This window comes from Oncorhynchus tshawytscha, linkage group LG10 (genome assembly GCF_018296145.1).
Source record: "Oncorhynchus tshawytscha isolate Ot180627B linkage group LG10, Otsh_v2.0, whole genome shotgun sequence".
NCBI lineage: Eukaryota > Metazoa > Chordata > Actinopteri > Salmoniformes > Salmonidae > Oncorhynchus > Oncorhynchus tshawytscha.
Genome location: NC_056438.1, coordinates 47,128,438 through 47,147,160, shown reverse-complemented (window position 1 = coordinate 47,147,160; position 18,723 = coordinate 47,128,438). Strand labels below are relative to the sequence as shown.

The 18,723-nt window shown below is 44.2% G+C and overlaps 1 protein-coding gene across 2 annotated transcripts in view; it reads left to right on the top strand.

The window, feature by feature from the left end:
- LOC112260328 (calsyntenin-2) overlaps positions 1-18,723 on the top strand; it is a 283,471-nt gene that overhangs the window by 192,245 nt on the left and 72,503 nt on the right. Inside the window, exons 1-3 of one of the 2 annotated variants that reach the window (XM_042328627.1) lie at positions 5,443-5,566; positions 7,149-7,344; positions 9,096-9,304. In XM_042328627.1, the coding sequence (XP_042184561.1) occupies positions 7,166-7,344; positions 9,096-9,304 (388 nt within the window). In that variant the 5' untranslated portion in view covers positions 5,443-5,566; positions 7,149-7,165. Of the gene's footprint in view, positions 1-5,442; positions 5,567-7,148; positions 7,345-9,095; positions 9,305-18,723 lie in introns of those variants that run through there. The other variant, XM_024435349.2, reaches the window with a different exon arrangement.

Below are 18,723 nucleotides of genomic sequence, written 5' to 3'. Positions count from 1 at the left end.
CTCTCTCTTTCACCCTCTCTCTCTTTCTGCTCCAACTCCTGATGCACCTGATTCACACATAATGACCTCTTTTTTTTCTTCCCATTATTTTACACAGTCTTCACACCTGAATTGTTTGGTAAACAAACATGTCAGTTCTTTGTGTTGAAGTATCATACTACTGTACCTGATTCCTCCGTTAAAATCATACTTGTCCTACAGTTGCTATCATCCCAAGGCTTTCGATTTGATGCGATTCAATTAACACCCAACATCCATTGGCGTGTGTCTCAGTGTGTGTTTGAGTGTGTGTGTGTGTGTGTTAGGGTGTGCGTGTGTATTGCTGAGCTGTTTATAAGTGGCACGGGTCACACGGTTGCCTTTGCTATCTCCCAAATGCAATTAGGAGGTCCCCCCTATCTTAATGAAAGAGCCTAATGGGATTCTAATACATTGTCTACCGTGACTGGCAACAGACATTGCCCATGGTCTTCTGGTGAAGCCAATACCTTATGATAGTATGGAGGACTGAGGAGGATCTGCAGAAAGGGTGGGTTGTTATTGTGAGAAAGGAAACGACGAGGAGCCGCTGTAGAAATGTTTTTGTTAGATGAGACATTTTATAAGGTCATAGACTGTTTGAGTCATGGCGTTGCCTTCGGGCTGTGTGTGTGTGTGTGTGTGTGTGTGTGTGTGTGTGTGTGTGTGTGTGTGTGTGTGTGTGTGTGTGTGTGTGTGTGTGCTATCCCTTTAACAGGCTGTTGGGGGGGGTAGCCTATCTTCTAAACCATTCTCCTCCAAAGTCGGGTGTCTTACCTCACATAGCAATGTAATGTACATATATAGGTTTGACCTGTTTGCTAGCAGCAGTCCGTACTTCATTAGGCCACTCATTATCCAGACGCAGAGTGGAAAAAATACAGAACAAATCAACAGAATCACCTAAATTAGACGAGCTCAGAGAAAATGTGGCGAGGCGCAAACTCCTGAACCTCATCATCTTCCTCTTCCTCCTGCCTCCGTGTTAGATCCCAGGTTTGGGAGTGTGTGAGCGCTAGCAGCAGGTCATTAGCGACTAGAAGCGTAATCCAGCAAGTAATTAAAGAAGGGGACGTGGGTTCGTCTGAGAGTGTTAGATGACTAGCTGAGAGGCGAGAGAATGAGCGAAATCAAGACTTTAAGCCTATGGGGTCTGCCAAGAGAGACCCGCATTTTAATCAGCCTCCCAGCCACACCCACCCACCCACTCCACACACACACACACACACACACACTACACACACGAAGCCATCTTCGCGATGAGACAAAACACACACCACGAGAGCGAATCTAATGTGATATTTGATTAAAAGTAGGAGAATTAACATGGTGGATGAAGTAGTCTGTTTCTCAGTAGGAGGGAATTGGACATAGGGATGATTTTGCGAGGTCACTGTTCTAGATAGACACCCTAGGCCGGACCAGATGGGCAAGCTCAGTATTTGCACCAATTATTTCACCAAGACTGCACCAATTACTTTGAAGTATTAAACAGAAAACTTCCAATAAAGTCCAAAGAGGAAGAACAAGACTTGAATTCAAAACGTAAATCAAGACAGCTTCAGAGTTTTGTGTGTCAATGTCCTATATCAGAATGACAGATGCAAACTTTGCACAGCCTGCTGCAAAAGTTGAGTTCTCGTCTTCCGTAGATGGTGACATAGGGGGAGAGATTTTTTTTTAAAGAACAATCCAATGCACCATAACCTGATCTTTGCTAAACACATTTCTGTGGAGTACGACTTGGTTTTAATATTTCAGAGGCTCAATTAGAGGTGAGCTTGGATGCCACCTGGCATTCTAAAATCAAATGCTCTTTTCTAACTCAGAATGTTCAATATTAAACAAGCTCAATTTGATTGACTTTTCTCTGAATAATTTCTGCTGACTCCCACTCGTCCCTACAGCACTTCTCAAACACCTTGGCACCCTATCAAATCCCCTGACAAATCTTTATATTTTCACATTTACCGTGAAAACAGCCACTTCCCATAAGATACTGTATATACCGAAGAGTTCAGGCCCAAAACGATTCGATTCAGAGTCAATAGTAGACTACTAGAGCACATCTCTTGGCAGTGCTTTTGAAAGGCAATCTAAGTGGTGTTTAAGAGAGATGCAAAGTGCACTTCTGCTGACACGATAGGAATCTTCTTCCCTGAAATCTCTTCGTCTGTCTGTCATTATCATTTACACATACAGGTAACTGCTAAAATAAGGAAAGGCTTGAGTTAATGAGGGACACAAAGAATATTGAAAGCAGGTGCTTCCACACAGGTGTAGTTCCTGAGTTAATTAAGCAATTAACATCCCATCATGCTAAGGGTCATGTATAAAAATGCCCATTATTTTGGCTACCATGGCTACAAAGAAGAGATCTCAGTGACAATGAAAGCGGGGCCTCAAAGGAGCATAGGGGATATAAAGGGTGTGTGTCTGTCTGTCTCAGTCACAGGTTGACATTTATTTTCATGAGTCTTTCCCTGGAGGCAGAACTGAGCAGTTTCCGCTAGATAGGCCAGCTGCAAAGTCAAAATTGGTTATATCGTATAAATTCATGATAACAAAAATGTGCTTTTTGGTCTTAATTTAAGGTTAGGGGTAGGCATTAGCATTAGCAGTGTGGTTAGGGTTGGTTTTAAAATCCTTTTGTATGACTTTGTGGCTGTGTCAGCTAGTGACCACTCTGCGGAGATGCCTCCAGGGCAAGACTCACAGCAATAAATGCCAACCTGCATCTCTGTCACCAGATTCCAACCCAACTGAACACTTATGGGAGATTCTAGAGTGGTGCCTGAGACAGCATTTTCCACCACCATCAACAAAACACCAAATTATGGAATTTCTTGTGGAAGAATGGTGTTGCATCCAGACACTTGTAGAATCTATGCCAAGGTGCATGGAAGCTGTTCGGGTGGCTCATGGTGGCCCAATGCCCTATTAACAGTGGAATAGTGGCCACTGACGTTTGATTTTGTAAAAAAACAAACAAACATGTCATGCTACTTCTCTGACTTTTCCTGAATGTTCGTATTTTACGCTGCTCATTTGTCCGAATTTTTAAATCCCAAACAGAAAAGTATTTAGAGCCTTTTTTCCTGTTTTTTCCCCCACACCTATTCCTGACCCAGACCTATTCCTGACCCAGACCTATTCCTGACCCAGACCTATTCCTGACCCAGACCTATTCCTGACCCAAACCTATTCCTGACCCACACCTATTCCTGACCCACACCTATTCCTGACCCACACCTATTCCTGACCCACCCTATTCCTGACCCACACCTATTCCTGACCCACACCTATTCCTGACCCACACCTATTCCTGACACCTATTCCTGACCCACACCTATTCCTGACCCACACCTATTCCTGACCCACACCTATTCCTGACCCACACCTATTCCTGACCCACACCTATTCCTGACCCAACACCTATTCCTGACCCACACCTATTCCTGACCCACACCTATTCCTGACCCACACCTATTCCTGACCCACACCTATTCCTGACCCACACCTATTCCTGACACCTATTCCTGACCCACACCCATTCCTGACCCACACCTATTCCTGACCCACCTATTCCTGACACCTATTCCTGACAACCTGCCAAACAGTGTGCTGGAGGACGTTGGTACCCAACCAGGCACTAATACGTCTCTCCCTCCTCACTGAATGAGTGACAAATAGAAGAATGGGCGATAATTATGCGCCTTTACTTTACAATTGAATTTCAATTAGGCCTAACTTGAATGATAAGGAAGGTGAAGAGGCTGATTACATATAGAAAGGCAATAGTGAAATGGTGAATATGTGTTGCTGACTTTTGATCGGCAGCAAAATCATTTGATGCGTCTTGGGGGGTTGATACCGTTCTCTTTTACGTTTTTACTTTGTAAACAGATTGCATTTACAGGACTGTTTTATTGACTGTAACTCTATCACCAATCAAATGCATTGTAAGGGAAGTGACAACATGCTATGTGTTGCAGTAGGCCTTTTAGAATAATGCTAAACATATCCTTGACTCTTTCCAACTTGATGAGCAGGAAACAAACGATGCCAGAGAGCCTGCACATCTAAACTACACCTAAACTGTACCTAAACTAATTTCACACATAATAAGAGTTAGCCTATAGACAAGATTACACTGACAATGAATCGGATGTGTGACACTATTAGGCCTATCAGTTGTCATGTTGTACACCGAAGAGATGGGCACATCTTGTAAATGACAGATCCCAAGGAAAGGAGCGTCACTTTATCAAATCCTCCTTCAGAGTCACATGCAGGTAAAACATTTTGAGTTCTCTATAGTATCAGAATGAGCATATTGTGCAGTGTCTTTGACACTTACCTTTGTCAAATAACTCTCAAAATTCAAGAGGTGCAGCTCTATTTCCACATTTCTGTGCTGCCCATGCGTTCAGCACATGACCACTTGGACAGCAGCATTGCTCTGGCTACCAAGAAAAAACTAGTAAGATTAATAAACTAAAAATAAAAACATGCAATTCATCCTTTACAGCTGTTCATGCACTGAGGCTTTTGTTTAGGAATACAGAAAATCATTTCACCTGTGACCTGGCTGGTTATATTATTATGATATTTTTGGTTTCTATTTTGTCAAAAGAAGCTGTAACTAGACTTTATGAATTACTATAACTCTATTACTAATCGAATCTACAAATAAAGTTGATCAATTGGATTACACCGTAATGTTTTTATTGTAAGGGAAACGAAAATAGGCTATTTGTCCTGTTTTGCTAAGACTGTGTAGAATTATACAAAACATATCCTTGACTCTATCTGAACAAATAACTTTGTTCATTTATTGATATATTTTCACAAATTTTTCTTCATGCAACGAATCTTTTATAACAGTTTATGCACTATTTATCAAGTGTTGGTGTTTGCTGCACCTTGTAGGTTGATATCTGATGCCAACCAGCAACGTTCTCTAGCTGGTATTTATAGGCTGAAAGGCCATGCGGTTCTAGTGTTAATACACTTTACGTTGGTGTTTCCTTAATTTTGCCAGTTACCTGTACATTGCATGTCTCCTTCACTGCACTCGTTGATAGTTTCCTGACCCCTCCAGCCTCTCTCTCTAAACGTAATCCAGACAAATGCATTTGCGGTCAAGCAGATGGAGTGTAAAAATGGCTTTGCATCAGACTCAAACTACTAAATGGAAATGTTTGTATTTTATTCCCAGTGTTCTGTATGTTTGTGTATTTTATATGTGGTGTATGATTGTGTTTGTTATTTTCATATTTTATATTGGCTTCGCCTCCCTTTTCCTCCCTCACCATCTAACAGAATATTTGGAAGGCGCTGGATGCTCAGAGCCACGCTGTGTTTATCATTGCCCTCGCACGCCACCCGCTGTGTTTGGATTATTATTTTCTCCCTCCGCGCACCTTGCCGCTCCGCGCCCATTGTGGCGGTCGTTTAATTTCGATAAGGCATTGTGGGGCCTAATATAGAGGGGAAATGTAAACTACAAGCCCAGGCAGCAGCGAGAACGGATGGACCGCGAAGGGTAAATTGTTATTTCACCACTACGAATGGAGTTGTGATGATTTGAGCGGGTGGAATGGGTTCTAAAAATATATATATATTTAAACGGAGACAAAGAGCGAGGGATGAAAAATGCAGGGGAGTTGAGGCGGAGAGACAGAGAGAAAGTTTGGTTTATCTGAGTTTGGCAGTGGCGCTTGTGCATACGAGGGATAGCCTTGGCAGGTTTTGTTCCTGACGCCCTGCTAAGGTTGAAGTAATATCGGCTGTCACAGGGTCGGGGTGCGAGTGTGTTCCCTAAGGCTATTTCCCCAAATCCCTGAAAAGAACAGAAATACATAGTTGGTTCCAGAATCGGAAACGTCAATAAAAAAGCCAAAGTGAAAAAAGGATGTATATTATTGAGTTGGTGTAGTCAGCGGGACATATGTAGTTATTTTCTTCTTGACTACACACCACATGTCTGGTGTCAGGCCCGTATTTAATTTATGTCAGCGAGAGATGCTGACAAAGATCATTGTGTTCAGAACTGTGACTCTGTGTTGCCCACTATTGCATTACTTCTAAAAAAGTTGAGGATATTGGAGTGGGATTTGTGAACCTACTACATCAGGATGTTTGGATGTCTTGATCCCCAAGTGTAATTTCAATGGATGTGGTTTACTTTTTTATTTTACCTATATTTAACTAGGCAAGTCAGCTAAGAACAAATTCTTATTTTCAATGATGGCCTAGGAACAGTGGGTTAAACTGCCTGTTCAGGTGCAGAATGACAGATTTGTACCTTGTCAGCTCGGGGGTTTGAGCTTGCAACCTTCCGGCTACCCTGCCGCCCCACTACCCTACCCCATTCACCAAGAAAGTGTTTCCCAGCATTACTCTATAAAAAGACACACAATTCTTGCAATGGCAGGAAACCAGTTATCCATCCCACTTCTGACACCAGTGTAGTGAAGGTGGGCGATAGTCACTAGTACTAAGGGTCTCTGGCTTGAACCAGAGACCCTTACAAGGCAAAGACACTACACTGTGTCATTAGGAAGGTCGTGCTTACATTCGGGAGGACTGAGCATTACAATTTCAATCTGACTCATTCAACAAGGTAAAGAGAAAAAAAGCTAATTATTGTGTCATCATATCCAGCAGACAATTAAACATACTTCAATTTAATTTGATTGTCATACCACTTGTGCTATTAAAAACTGAGATAGCAAACCAGCGTCTCTCTCCTATTGGACCATTAGACTTAAAAATGTAATTTTTCTGAAAGGTGGCCTGGAGAGAGGAATATTGCAAAATCAAGCAAACACAAATTGCATTTCTTCCTCCCTGTCTGGCCTGGCACAACATGATGCCACTGAGGTTGATTACAACCTGCAGAAAGCTCTTTCAGTCTCTTAGCAGCTCAACTGTATTCTGCCACCATCTCTAAAAACACATACATGTCCTCGATAACAGTGTTCAGAGTGGCGGCACGCCGAGACACATTTCCAGCTCTGAAAAACGAGGTGACAAACCATGTCCATTATCTCTCTATTAATTCTCTCTCTCCCCCTCACTTCCTCCCCACCTTCTCCTCCTCCTCCTCCTCATTTTCCTTGCAGGGGAGATCTGTGCGTTTATGATCCACGGGCAGGAGGCCCCGTTCGAGGCGGTGGTCCTCAACAAGACGTCAGGGGAGGGGGTCCTGAGGGCCAAGGGCCTGGTGGACTGTGAGACCCAAAAGGAGTACACCTTCGTCATCCAGGCCTACGACTGTGGGGCCGGGGCCAACGGGGTCAGCTGGAAGAAGTCACACAAGTAAGGAAGGAGTGTGTGTCAGGGAGGGGGGTTGGTCTGTGTGATGGGGGGTTGGTGTGTGTGTCGGGGGGAGTGGGGATGTGTGTGTGTGTGTGTGTGTCTGGCTGGATCTTTTTTTTGTGTGAGATCGATTTTTGTACAAATGTTGTGTTATACAAGCAAACTGGTTTGTGTCAAGAACTGCAATGCAGCTGGGTTTTTCACACTCAACAGTTTCCCGTGTGTATCAAGAATGGTCCACCACCCGAAGGACATCCAGACAACTTGACACAACTGTGGGAAGCATTGGGGACAACATGGGCCAGAGTCCCGGTGGAACGCTTCCGACAACTTGTAGAGTCCATGCCCCGACAAATTGAGGCTGTTCTGAGGGCAAAAGGGTGGGGTGGGGGTGCAACACTACATGCCAAGCATCCAGTATGTGAGTCTTTAGTTATCCTCAGTACTGTAATCACAGACAGTGACTGAGCACATCCGCCGTGCAATAGCAGCCTTCTGTAGTCCTCGTAACAGCTGAGACCTGCTCAATGTTTAGCCCTGGGTATGATTTTCATTAATGAGGGCCCGAAGGCTCCTTATGAGTCAGACAGTCTCACATAAAGCCTTATATAGCCCTGCTCTGATGAAGTGCTACTGAAGGCTGTGCTCTAGTGCACTGACTAAGGCTGATATTGTCGCACAGAGAGAGAGAGAGAGAGAGAGAGAGAGAGAGAGAGAGAGAGAGAGAGATGGGCATGAGAGGGTGGGAGTGATTTCACAGGTTGGTCATCTTTGATTAATGTCCCCCGAGTGAAATAGGGCACCTGTGAAAACCAGTGTGTGTTTTATTTTCATCCAGATCAAAGTGTATTTGTCACGTGCGCTGAATACAACAGGTGTAGACTTTACCGTGAAATGCTTACTTTACGAGCCCTTTCCCAACAATGCAGAGTTAAAAAGTAAGAAAATGAGCGAATAGGAAATAGTACCACAATAAATAACAATAACGAGGCTACATACAAGGAGTACCGGTAACAAGCCAATGTGCAGGGGTACGAGGCAGTTGAGGTCATATGTACATGTAGGTAAGGTTAAAAGTGACTAGGCAATCAGGATAGATAATAAACAAGAGTAGCAGCAACGTATGTGGAGAGTGTGAAAGCTGTGTGTGTGTGTGTGCTTGTGCGTGCGCGTGTGTGCCTTAGCTAAGCAGCATCACTGTAGGACATTCTAAGTAGGTGTCATTAAGTTAATGCCTTTAATTTGGAAGGCATGTTGCAGCATCACTTCTTGTCACAAGGTCATTGTCAACAGAATTATAGGTAGAGTTTGAGAAACTGGATAAAAAAGAAAAAAAGAATAATACTGAGATATTTCAAATATTACTTACTGTATGTTCAGCCCTGTGGTTGTTGATACAAAGTACAAAGGAAGAGGCCCCGAACCAACCTAGATTTGGTGAGGATATCTCTCAATGGCTTCGGTGCGAAAACATTGCATCACTACCTTCATTTTTTACAGCACAACTATCAGTAAAAAACAGTGAAGGATTGTACTTTTACGTATTGTATGCCCCCTTGCTCTGGTGTTTCTCTTTCTCATGTTCCCTGAGCTGGTAACGAGTTTGTGTGTTGTTGTTTATGTTTGTCATTTGAGTATTTTGTTATCATTATTACCTATTGTTAGAAGAAAGAGCATCAAAGGTCTCTCTCATTACCTTCCCTCACCTTTCGCTCTCGCTCTCTCACTCACTCCCCTCTCCCTCTATCCAGGGCGGTGGTTCACATCCAGGTGGATGACGTGAATGAGTTCTCTCCTGTGTTCCGGGAGGCCGTATACCATGCTGCGGTAACGGAGGGGAAGATCTACGACAGCATCCTGCAGGTGGAGGCCTGGGACCAGGACTGTTCCCCGCAGTACAGCCAGATCTGCAACTACGACATTGTCACCTCCGACACACCCTTCGCCATTGACCGCAATGGTCAGTGAACTCTAACCTCATCCCCTGACCTCAGAACCTGCAGGTCAAATGACACAAGCATAGGCTACTCTGACTGACCTTGCATTAGGTCAAACTTTTGCACTTTGCCTCTCTCTACACATTGTTATCTCCGCGCTCAGAAAACGGCCCTGTAAATTCCTTCAACTTGGTTACACTTTACTTTCCATGACAGTAATGACACAAACTGTTCCTCAGGCCATCGAATTGGCTCAGCATAATTTGAATACAGTCATTACCAGAAGTTCGTATCTACATCGACTTACAGTCCATTCACAGTCAGTACACATGGCCCATGCGGGAATTGAACCCGCAAATTTGATTTGCTGTTGTCAGAATCTTCTCCAACCAACTGAACTTGGTTAATTATATTCATAGCACATCTCTCACACCATTTGTCAGCGTGCTGTATTCATGGACTCTCCAAGTGCTTCCCCATTCATCTTCTGATCACAGTGCAGTGTTATACAGAGTGATGTGAAACTGGATCCAGCTTTATGTGATCAGCGGGAACACAAGGACGAATGGAGCCCGCGGATCAGACAGGCAAAATGACATCAGACGCTCCACAGCCTGCCATCTCTGCTAGCCTCTCTCCTCCCTCTTCCCTCTCTCTCTTTTTGTCTCTTTCTCTCTCTCTCTCTCTCTCTCTCTCTCTCTCTCTCTCTCTCTCTCTCTCTCTTTTTGTCTCTCTCTCTCTTTTTTTTGTCTCTCTCTCTCTCACTCTTTTCTCTCTCTCTCTCTCTCTCTCTCAACTCTGATGTCCTCTGGCACGGCTCAGGCCCCTCTGTGACTTTTATGGGTTCCTGTCCGCCATTCCAGCTTTGCGGCTGCCAGTCGCCTCGCCTCCTATAGCCCTCCCACTGTCTGCAGTGCGACTGGCGCTCGTGGTGCTCAATTAGAACTGACCGGAGTGATGCATGGGGGCCGCCAGAGTGTGTTTTGTACCGAGGGGGCTTCTGGCTCCATCATTAACCGTGGATCAGAGGCCTGAGTGAGTTATTAAATAAAACAGGTCCGCCAGCCCTCTGCAACTCAGGGAGAAAGGGAGTAAGATGGAGGGAGTGAGGAAAGGAGAGAGACAGAAAGAAATAGAGCGAGGGAGAGAGGAAGCGAGAGAGGATGTGTGAGAGAGAAGGTGAGAGGCCAGAAGAAAGAATCAACAGAGAAAAGAAGAGAGACAGGGAAGTAGAATGAGTAAGAAGGAGAAACAGCCAAACAGTAGAGAAAGAAAGATAGCGGTACTGTAGTTCCAGCTCTTTCAGAGTTTTGTCTGAATATTTCTTCTCTCCCTCATCGATCCTGAACAACCCATTATATTCTGTACTGGAGAGAAAGTCAATCTTATCTACTTTAGACATACAAATGATGGTGAACTTGAGAAACGGGTCCTAGAGAGCTGTAGTGTATGCTAGTTTTCATGGTTGCGGATGTATACTGTAGTCATACTGTAAATTCCCCAGCAGTCAAAAGACACACGTATTGACAGGTTCCCTATTTCACTCAGATATTACACATGGGGACAGTAATGGGTGCAACACAATCTCACATTAAATTTGCGCAAATATGTACAAGTATTTGCGTTTTTGTGTTTTTGTGTGGCTTCATTTTTGTGAAAATACACACATTTTTGTACGACTTTGGTGGGAAAACTTTAACAATCTTTTGAAAGTTATTGGAGCAGTGCATTGTGGGTAATGGTGTTCAACACTTCCTTTTTTTGTGTCCCACATTTATTTATATAAAAAAATAACCCGATATTGTTAATCAACCAGGTTGTCACCGAAATACTTATAATAGTAGCCTTATGCTTTTTCTTTTTATTAATGCTAATGCTGTTTTCTATGCTTTTTTTTCCGCTTCATACATTGGGATGCTGGTGCTATGTCAGATTTTATGAGGGTTGCCAGATTGGAGTAAAACGCTGTTTGTCAGATTTGTTTTGCGGTATCGATGAAGGTATTTGATTGAGGAATAGGGATACATTTTCATGATGCGAAATTAATTCAGCAATAAATGTGGGGAAACAGAAGACCTACAAAAAAAACTGAGGGGTAGCTCTGGACTGAGGGGTAGCTCTGGACTGAGGGGTAGCTCTGGACTGAGGGGTAGCTCGGGACTGAGGGGTAGCTCGGGACTGAGAGAGCTCAGGCTGGTTGACGGCTCTGGCAGCTTCTGGCTGACTGACGGCTCTGGCAGATCCTGGCTGAATGGCGTTTCTGGCAGATCCTGGCTGAATGGCGGCTCTGGCGGATCCTGGCTGAATGGCGGCTCTGGCGGATCCTGGCTGAATGGCGGCTCTGGCGGATCCTGGCTGACTGGCGGCTCTGGCGGATCCTGGCTGACTGGCAGATCCTGGCTGACTGGCGGCTCCTGGCTGACTGGCGGCTCTGGGACAGACTGCCGGCTCTTGCAGACTGGCTCAGGACAGACGGGAGACTCTAGCAGCTCTGGACAGATGGGAGACTCTAGCAGCTCTGGACAGGCGGGAGACTCTAGCAGCTCTGGACAGGCGGGAGACTCTAGCAGCTCTGGACAGGCGGGAGACTCTAGCAGCTCTGGACAGGCGGGAGACTCTAGCAGCTCTGGACAGGCGGGAGACTCTAGCAGCTCTGGACAGGCGGGAGACTCTAGCAGCGCTGGAGAGGAGGGAGACTCTAGCAGCGCTGGACAGACGGGAGACTCTAGCAGCTCTGGAGAGACAGGAGAATCTGGCGGCGCTGGAAAGGAGGAAGGCTCTAGCAGCGCTGGACAGGTGGGAGCACCTGTAGACAAATGACGGAGAGACAGCCTGGTGCGGGGGGCTGCCACCGGAGGGCTGGTGCGTGGAGGTGGTATTGGATAGACCGGACCGTGCAGGTGCACTGGAGCTCTTGAGCACCGAGCCTGCCCAACCTTACCTTGCTCGATGCCCACTCTAGCCCGGCCGATACGAGGAGCTGGAATGTACCGCACCAGGCTATGCACCTGCACTGGAGACACTGTGTGCTCCACAGCATAACACGGTGCCTGCCCGGTCCCTCTCGCTCTCCGGTAAGCACAGGAAGTAGGCACAGGTCTCCTACCTGGCTTAGCCACACCCCCTGTGTGCCCCCCCCCCAATAATTATTTGGGGCTGACTCTCGGGCTTCCATCCGCGCCGCCGTGCTGCCTCCTCATACCAGCGCCTCTCCACCTTCGCCGTCTCCAGCTCTGCCTTGGGGCGGCGATATTCCCCTGGCTCTGCCCAGGGTCTTCTCCCGTCTAGGATTTCCTCCCAAGTCCATTTCTCTAAATATTGCTGCCTGTCCTGCTGCTGCCTGTTACCACGCCGCTTGGTCCTGTTGTGGTGGGTGGTTCTGTCACGGCAGATTTCCTCCTCTCCCTCTGAAGAGGTGAAACAAGGATTGGACCAATATGCAGCGTGGTAGTTGTCCATGTTTTAATAAGGAAAACTGAACATGAACACAAATACAAAATAACAAAGTGAACTGGCAACGAAACAGTCCCGTGTGGCACAAACACAGACACAGGAAACAACCACCCACAAAACCCAACACAAAACAGGCTACCTAAATGTAGTTCTCAATCAGAGACAATGACTAACACCTGCCTCTGATTGAGAACCATATCAGGCCAAACATAGAAATAGACAAACTAGACAGACATACAACATAGAATGCCCACTCAGATCACACCCTGACCAAACAAAACATATAAACATACAAAGCAAACTATGGTCAGGGTGTGACATCACGTCTAGTTATGTGATCTAGTGGTGGGAAGCATTCTGTTCTTCAACATTGTGTTGGGCGTAATTACATTGATATAACTAGTGTACAATGGATAAGCAACAATGGGCGTGACAGAAGCAGTCACTGCAGTTGTGATCAAGCCTTACAGTGCATCAAAGTTGCCTGAAGCTGAATGAAAAAGTGTTATGCCCTGACCAGTTATTCAGAAGAAAATCCTCTGTGATTGTCTAATTAAGTTAACTTACCAGTGTGGACCCAAAACAAACACATTCTACACATTTAGAAACTACCTGTTTTAAGATATATTATAACCATGGTGTGCTTTTGTTACTAAAGCTTATACATCTAATAACCTGACAATGATCCACATCAGATGTGTAGACCAATCATGTGTGTTATGTAGCAAAACACAACTATCCTTTTTTTAGGTTGCAAACCAGTGATATGAATCACTGTTGATCCGTCCTGTATCACGATTCAGGAGAAGACCCAGATGCAGACAGTGTCGAAGTAACAAAAGTTTATTACTAGAACAGGGGGCAGGCAAAATGACAGGTCAAGGGCAGGCAGAGGTCAGTAATCCAGATCAGAGTCCATAAGGTACAGAACGGCAGGCAGGCTCAGGGTCAGGGCAGACAGAATGGTCAAAACCGGGAAAACTAGAAAACAGGAACTAGAAAAGACAGGAGCATGGGGAAAAACGCTGGTAGGCTTGACTAACAAAACAAACTGGCAACAGAGAACACAGGTATAAATACACTGGGCATAATAGGGAAGATGAGCGACACCTGGAGGGGAGTGGAGAAAAGCACAAAGACAGGTGAAACAGATCAGGGTGTGACATCCTGTTCCGATCTAATAAGATGGATATAGGATTTCCTACGGCCTAGAATCGAGGCCTTTCCCAGTCATGAAGGACAAAGCTAGGCCCCTCTTGGTTCTCATTGGCGAAGACTGAACCCAAGTTAGGGGTTATATGTCAGACTCTCCTACTCTCCACTTTGCCCAACATGTTTTACCCCAGACGTTGTAAATAAACCATTTTTAAGGTGCTATAGCTTGTATCATCATTATTATAGGGATGGGAAACCCATAATCGAATTGCTTCAGACTGAGAATGTTTCACTGCCAGCGGAAAAGAGGTATTCGGAGAAGACTTTATCATCCTACGCTTCCGAGTATATTACTCGCTAATGTTCAATAAAGTAGACGAGCTCAGGGTGAGGATCTCCTTCCATAGAGCCATCAAGGATTGTAACATACTCTGTTTCACGGAATCATGGATCTCTTCGGATATACTGTCCCTGTCCATACAGCCAGCTGGGTTCTCAGTAATTTGCGCAGACAGGAATAAAGACCTCTCCGGGAAGAAGGGCGGTGGTATGTTTCATGATTAACCACTCATGGTGTGATTGTGATAACGTACAGAAACTCAAGTCCTTTTGTTCATCCGACCTAGAATACCTCATAATCAAATGCTGACCGTATTACCTCCCAAGAGAATTCTCTTCGGTTATAGTCACAGCCGTGTATATTCCCCCTCAAGCCAATACCACGACGGCCCTCAAGGAACTACACTACTCAGGAAACCACATATCCCGAGGCCACATTTATTGCAGCTGGGGATTTTAGCAAAGCAAATTTGAGGAAAACACTACCAAAGTTCTGCCAACACATTGACTGTAGTACTAGCGCTGGGAAAACACTCGACCACTGCTATTCCCTCTTCCTGGATGCCTACAAGGCCATCCCCTGCCCACCCTTCGGCAAATCAGATCACGACCACTTCCGCTGTGGCGACGATCAGTGGACAAGGCCATCCATTGCTTTCCACTCCTGTGAGTATCGCTGGCTCAGTGATGTTAGGCCCAGGGTTGAGTTGCACATCCCCGGATAGCAGGAAGGTAGTGAAGAGGTAGTTTAACCGTTTCCAATAAATGTTGGACTTGTGTTTGTTACTCCTTACTACTGAAGCGGTTCAGTGGAATAGGGAACGAGGTAGACTTAGGTAGACGTAGGCCATTATTCAGAACATTATGGTATGTTGTGCACTGTCCGCTCCCGTGGAACGCTGAACCAATGTGTTTGGTGTTGGTATTCTCCGGCAGTAGATTGATTGTGTCATCCCAGCAAGGACCCACTGAGACTATCAGTAGAGCAGCTACATAACTGACAATCGTGGCAATGCACTGGAGACTAAATGCATAATTGCCCTTTAAATCTTTGCATTAGTTAATTAGCTGGGGTTGGCTTACACTTGATGTTTTAGATAAAATAACAGCATCTGTAGGAGAAGCGGCACCTGTCGCACCACCCTCCCTTCCGTCTGCCATCTTCCACATCATGTAACAAGGTAACTATCAATCTGTGTCTGGAACTAGATTAGCATCCGTTACCAAAAACGCAGGACTTGTTCACAAAGCTGACCATCTCCATTGGGTTGAGGTCAGGTGATTGTGGAGACCAGGTCATCTGATGCAGCACTCCATCACTCTCCTTCATGGTCAAATAGCCCTTACACTCCCTGTGTTTGGGTCATTGTCCTGTTGAAAAACAAATGATAGTCCCACAAAGTGCAAACCTGATGGGGTGCCTTGAATTCTAAGTAAATCACTGACAGTGGTCACCAGCAAAGCACCCCCACACCATCACTCCTCCTCCTCCATGCTTCATGGCGAGAACCACACATGCGGAGATCATCCGTTCACCTAATCTGCGTCTCACAAAGGCACGGCGGTTGGAACCAAAAATCTCAAATTTGGACTCATTAGACCAAAGGACAGATTTTTACTGGTCTAATGTCCATTTCTCGTGTTTCTTGGCCCAAGCAAGTCTCTTCTTATTTTGTCCTTTAATAGTGGTTTCTTTGCAGAAATTCGACCATGAAGGCCTGATTCACGCAATCTCCTCTGAACAGTTTATGTTGAGATGTGTCTGTTACTTGAAATCTGTGAAGCATTTATTTGGGGTGAAATCTGAGGTGCAGTTAATTGCTGGTTTCTGAAGGCTGGTAACTCTGGATCTTCCCTTCCTGTGGCGGTCCTCGAGAGAGCCAGCTTCATCATAGCGATTAATACTTTTTGCGATTGCACTTGATGAAACTTTCAAAGTTCTTGACATTTTCCTCCCATTGCCAACAAAGGGTATATAACAAAGTATTGAGATAAACTTTTGTTATTGACCAAATACTTATTTTCCACCATAATTTGCAAATAAATTCATAAAAAATCCTACAATGTGATTTTCTGGATTTTTTTTCTCATTTTGTCTGTCATAGTTAAAGTGTACCTATGATGAAAATTACAGGCCTCTCTCATCTTTTTAGGTGGGAGAACTTGCACAATTGGTGGCTGACTAAATACTTTTTTGCCCCACTGTATGTGTTATTTCCTAGTTTTGATGTCTTCACTATTATTCTACAATGTATAAAATAGTACAAATAAAGAAAAACCCTTGAATGAGTAGGTGTGTCCAAACGTTTGACTTGTACTGTAACTTGGATCATTGTTATAGGGCTGTGAAACCCTGAGCATGGAAATTGCTGCTGACATTGAACATAGCTTAAGGTTAGGTTATTTAATTAATGTCAGACTTTCCCATGCCACTGTTCCCAACCCCGTATATACCATAGGTTGTAAATAAACCATTTGTAAGCTGATAACTTCTCATAACTTCTATCATTATTATTTGGCTGTGAAACCCATAGCCAAATGGCTTCTCACCATTTATTCACAGAGAGCCATTTCTGTTTTTTTTTAACAGGTAGTGTCCACACTTTACATGAGTGTGTTGATTAATTATTGCTTTCTTCACTGGAAATACAGAATATGTATAAAAATGCCAAATGTATCAAAAGCTAAATCAAGCAGAGATTTATGACTATTTAACCATGTTAATCATTACTGAGACATACAAACACTTAGCCAGTTAAATATCATGAATACATGTCAACTAGATACAAATATTTGATAAAAAAAGAATTCATACAAAATGCCAAGAGTTGACTATAACATGAGTACAAACAAAGTGAGAGTGTGTAAGTGTTTGTGTGCGTGTGTGTGTATTCTGGAAAAAGCGAAGCCTTGTATTAAATGCATTATGAAGAAAATTGTGTAATGTAAGGCTCCACAAAATATGAAATGCGTTATGAAAATTGTGTAGTCCTCCTGTTGCCTACACGACAAGATGGCCTTTCTGACTGCAAGTGCACCAGTATCCCAAATTAATAATTGAAAACAAGCAAAGAAAACCGTTTTGGAATTAATAAAACATTTTTTTTAAACATAAGACTACTATTTTATTAGAATTACTTCGGTGACAACCTGGTTAACAATATTGGGTTGTTAACACATTTTTTATATTTTTTATAAAAAAGGCAGTGTTGAACACCATTGCCCATCATGCATCGCTCTAATAACTTTCAAAGATTGTTCCGAAGTTTGTCCCCCAAAAAATGTATTTTCCTATGAATGGAGTTGCACAAAAATGTATGTATTTTCACATGAATTAAGCCACACAAAAACACACAAAATCTGCTGAGATACTTTTTGTAAATACAGTGGCATGCGAAAGTATTCACCCCCTTGGCATTCTTCCTATTTTGTTGCCTTACAAACTGGAATTAAAGTTGATTTTGGGGGGGGTTTGTATAATTTGATTTACACAACATACCTACCACTTTTAAGATGCAAAATATTTTTTATTGTGAAACAAACAAGAAATAAGACAAGAAAAACAGAAAACTTTAGCGTGCATAACTATTCACCCCCCACCCGAAGGTCAATACTTTGTACAACCACCTTTTGCAGCAATTACAGCTGCAAGCCTCTTGGGGTATGTCTCTGTAAGCTTGGCACATCTAGCCACTGGGATTTTTGACCATTCTTCAAGGCAAAACTGCTCCAGCTCCTTCAAGTTGGATGGGTTCCGCTGGTGTACAGCAATCTTTAAGTCATAATCCAATTGAGAATCTGTGGTGAGGTCTGGGCTTTGACTAGGCCATTCCAAGACATTTAAATGTTTCCCCTTAAACGACTCGAGTGTTGCTTTAGCAGTATGCTTAGGGCCATTGTCCTGCTGGAAGGTGAACCTCTGTCCCAGTCTCAAATCTCTGGAAGACTGAAACAGGTTTTCCTTAAGAATATCCCTGTATTTAGCGCCATCCATCATTCTTTCAATTCTGACCAGTTTCCCAGTCCCTGCTGATGAAAAACATCCCCACAGCATGACGCTGCCACCACTATGCTTCACTGTGGGGATGGTGTTCTCGGGGTGATGTAGGTGTTGGGCCCTCTCCTGGCAGGTTTATTGTGGTGCCATATTCATTCCATTGTTTTTAGAATGGATTTAATGGTGCTCCGTGGGATGTTCAAAGTGAATGATATTTTTTATAACCCAACCCTAATCTGTATTTCTCCACAACTTTGTCCCTGACCTGTTTGGAGAGCTCCTTGGTCTTCATAGTGCCTTTTGCTTGGTGGTGACCCTTGCTTAGTGGTGACCCTTGCTTAGTGGTGACCCTTGCTTAGTGGTGTTGCAGACTCTGGGGCCTTTCTAAACAGGTGTAAATATACTGAGATCATGTGACAGATCATGTGACACTTAGATTGCACACAGGTGGACTTTATTTAACTAATTATGTTACTTCTGAAGGTAATTGGTTGCACC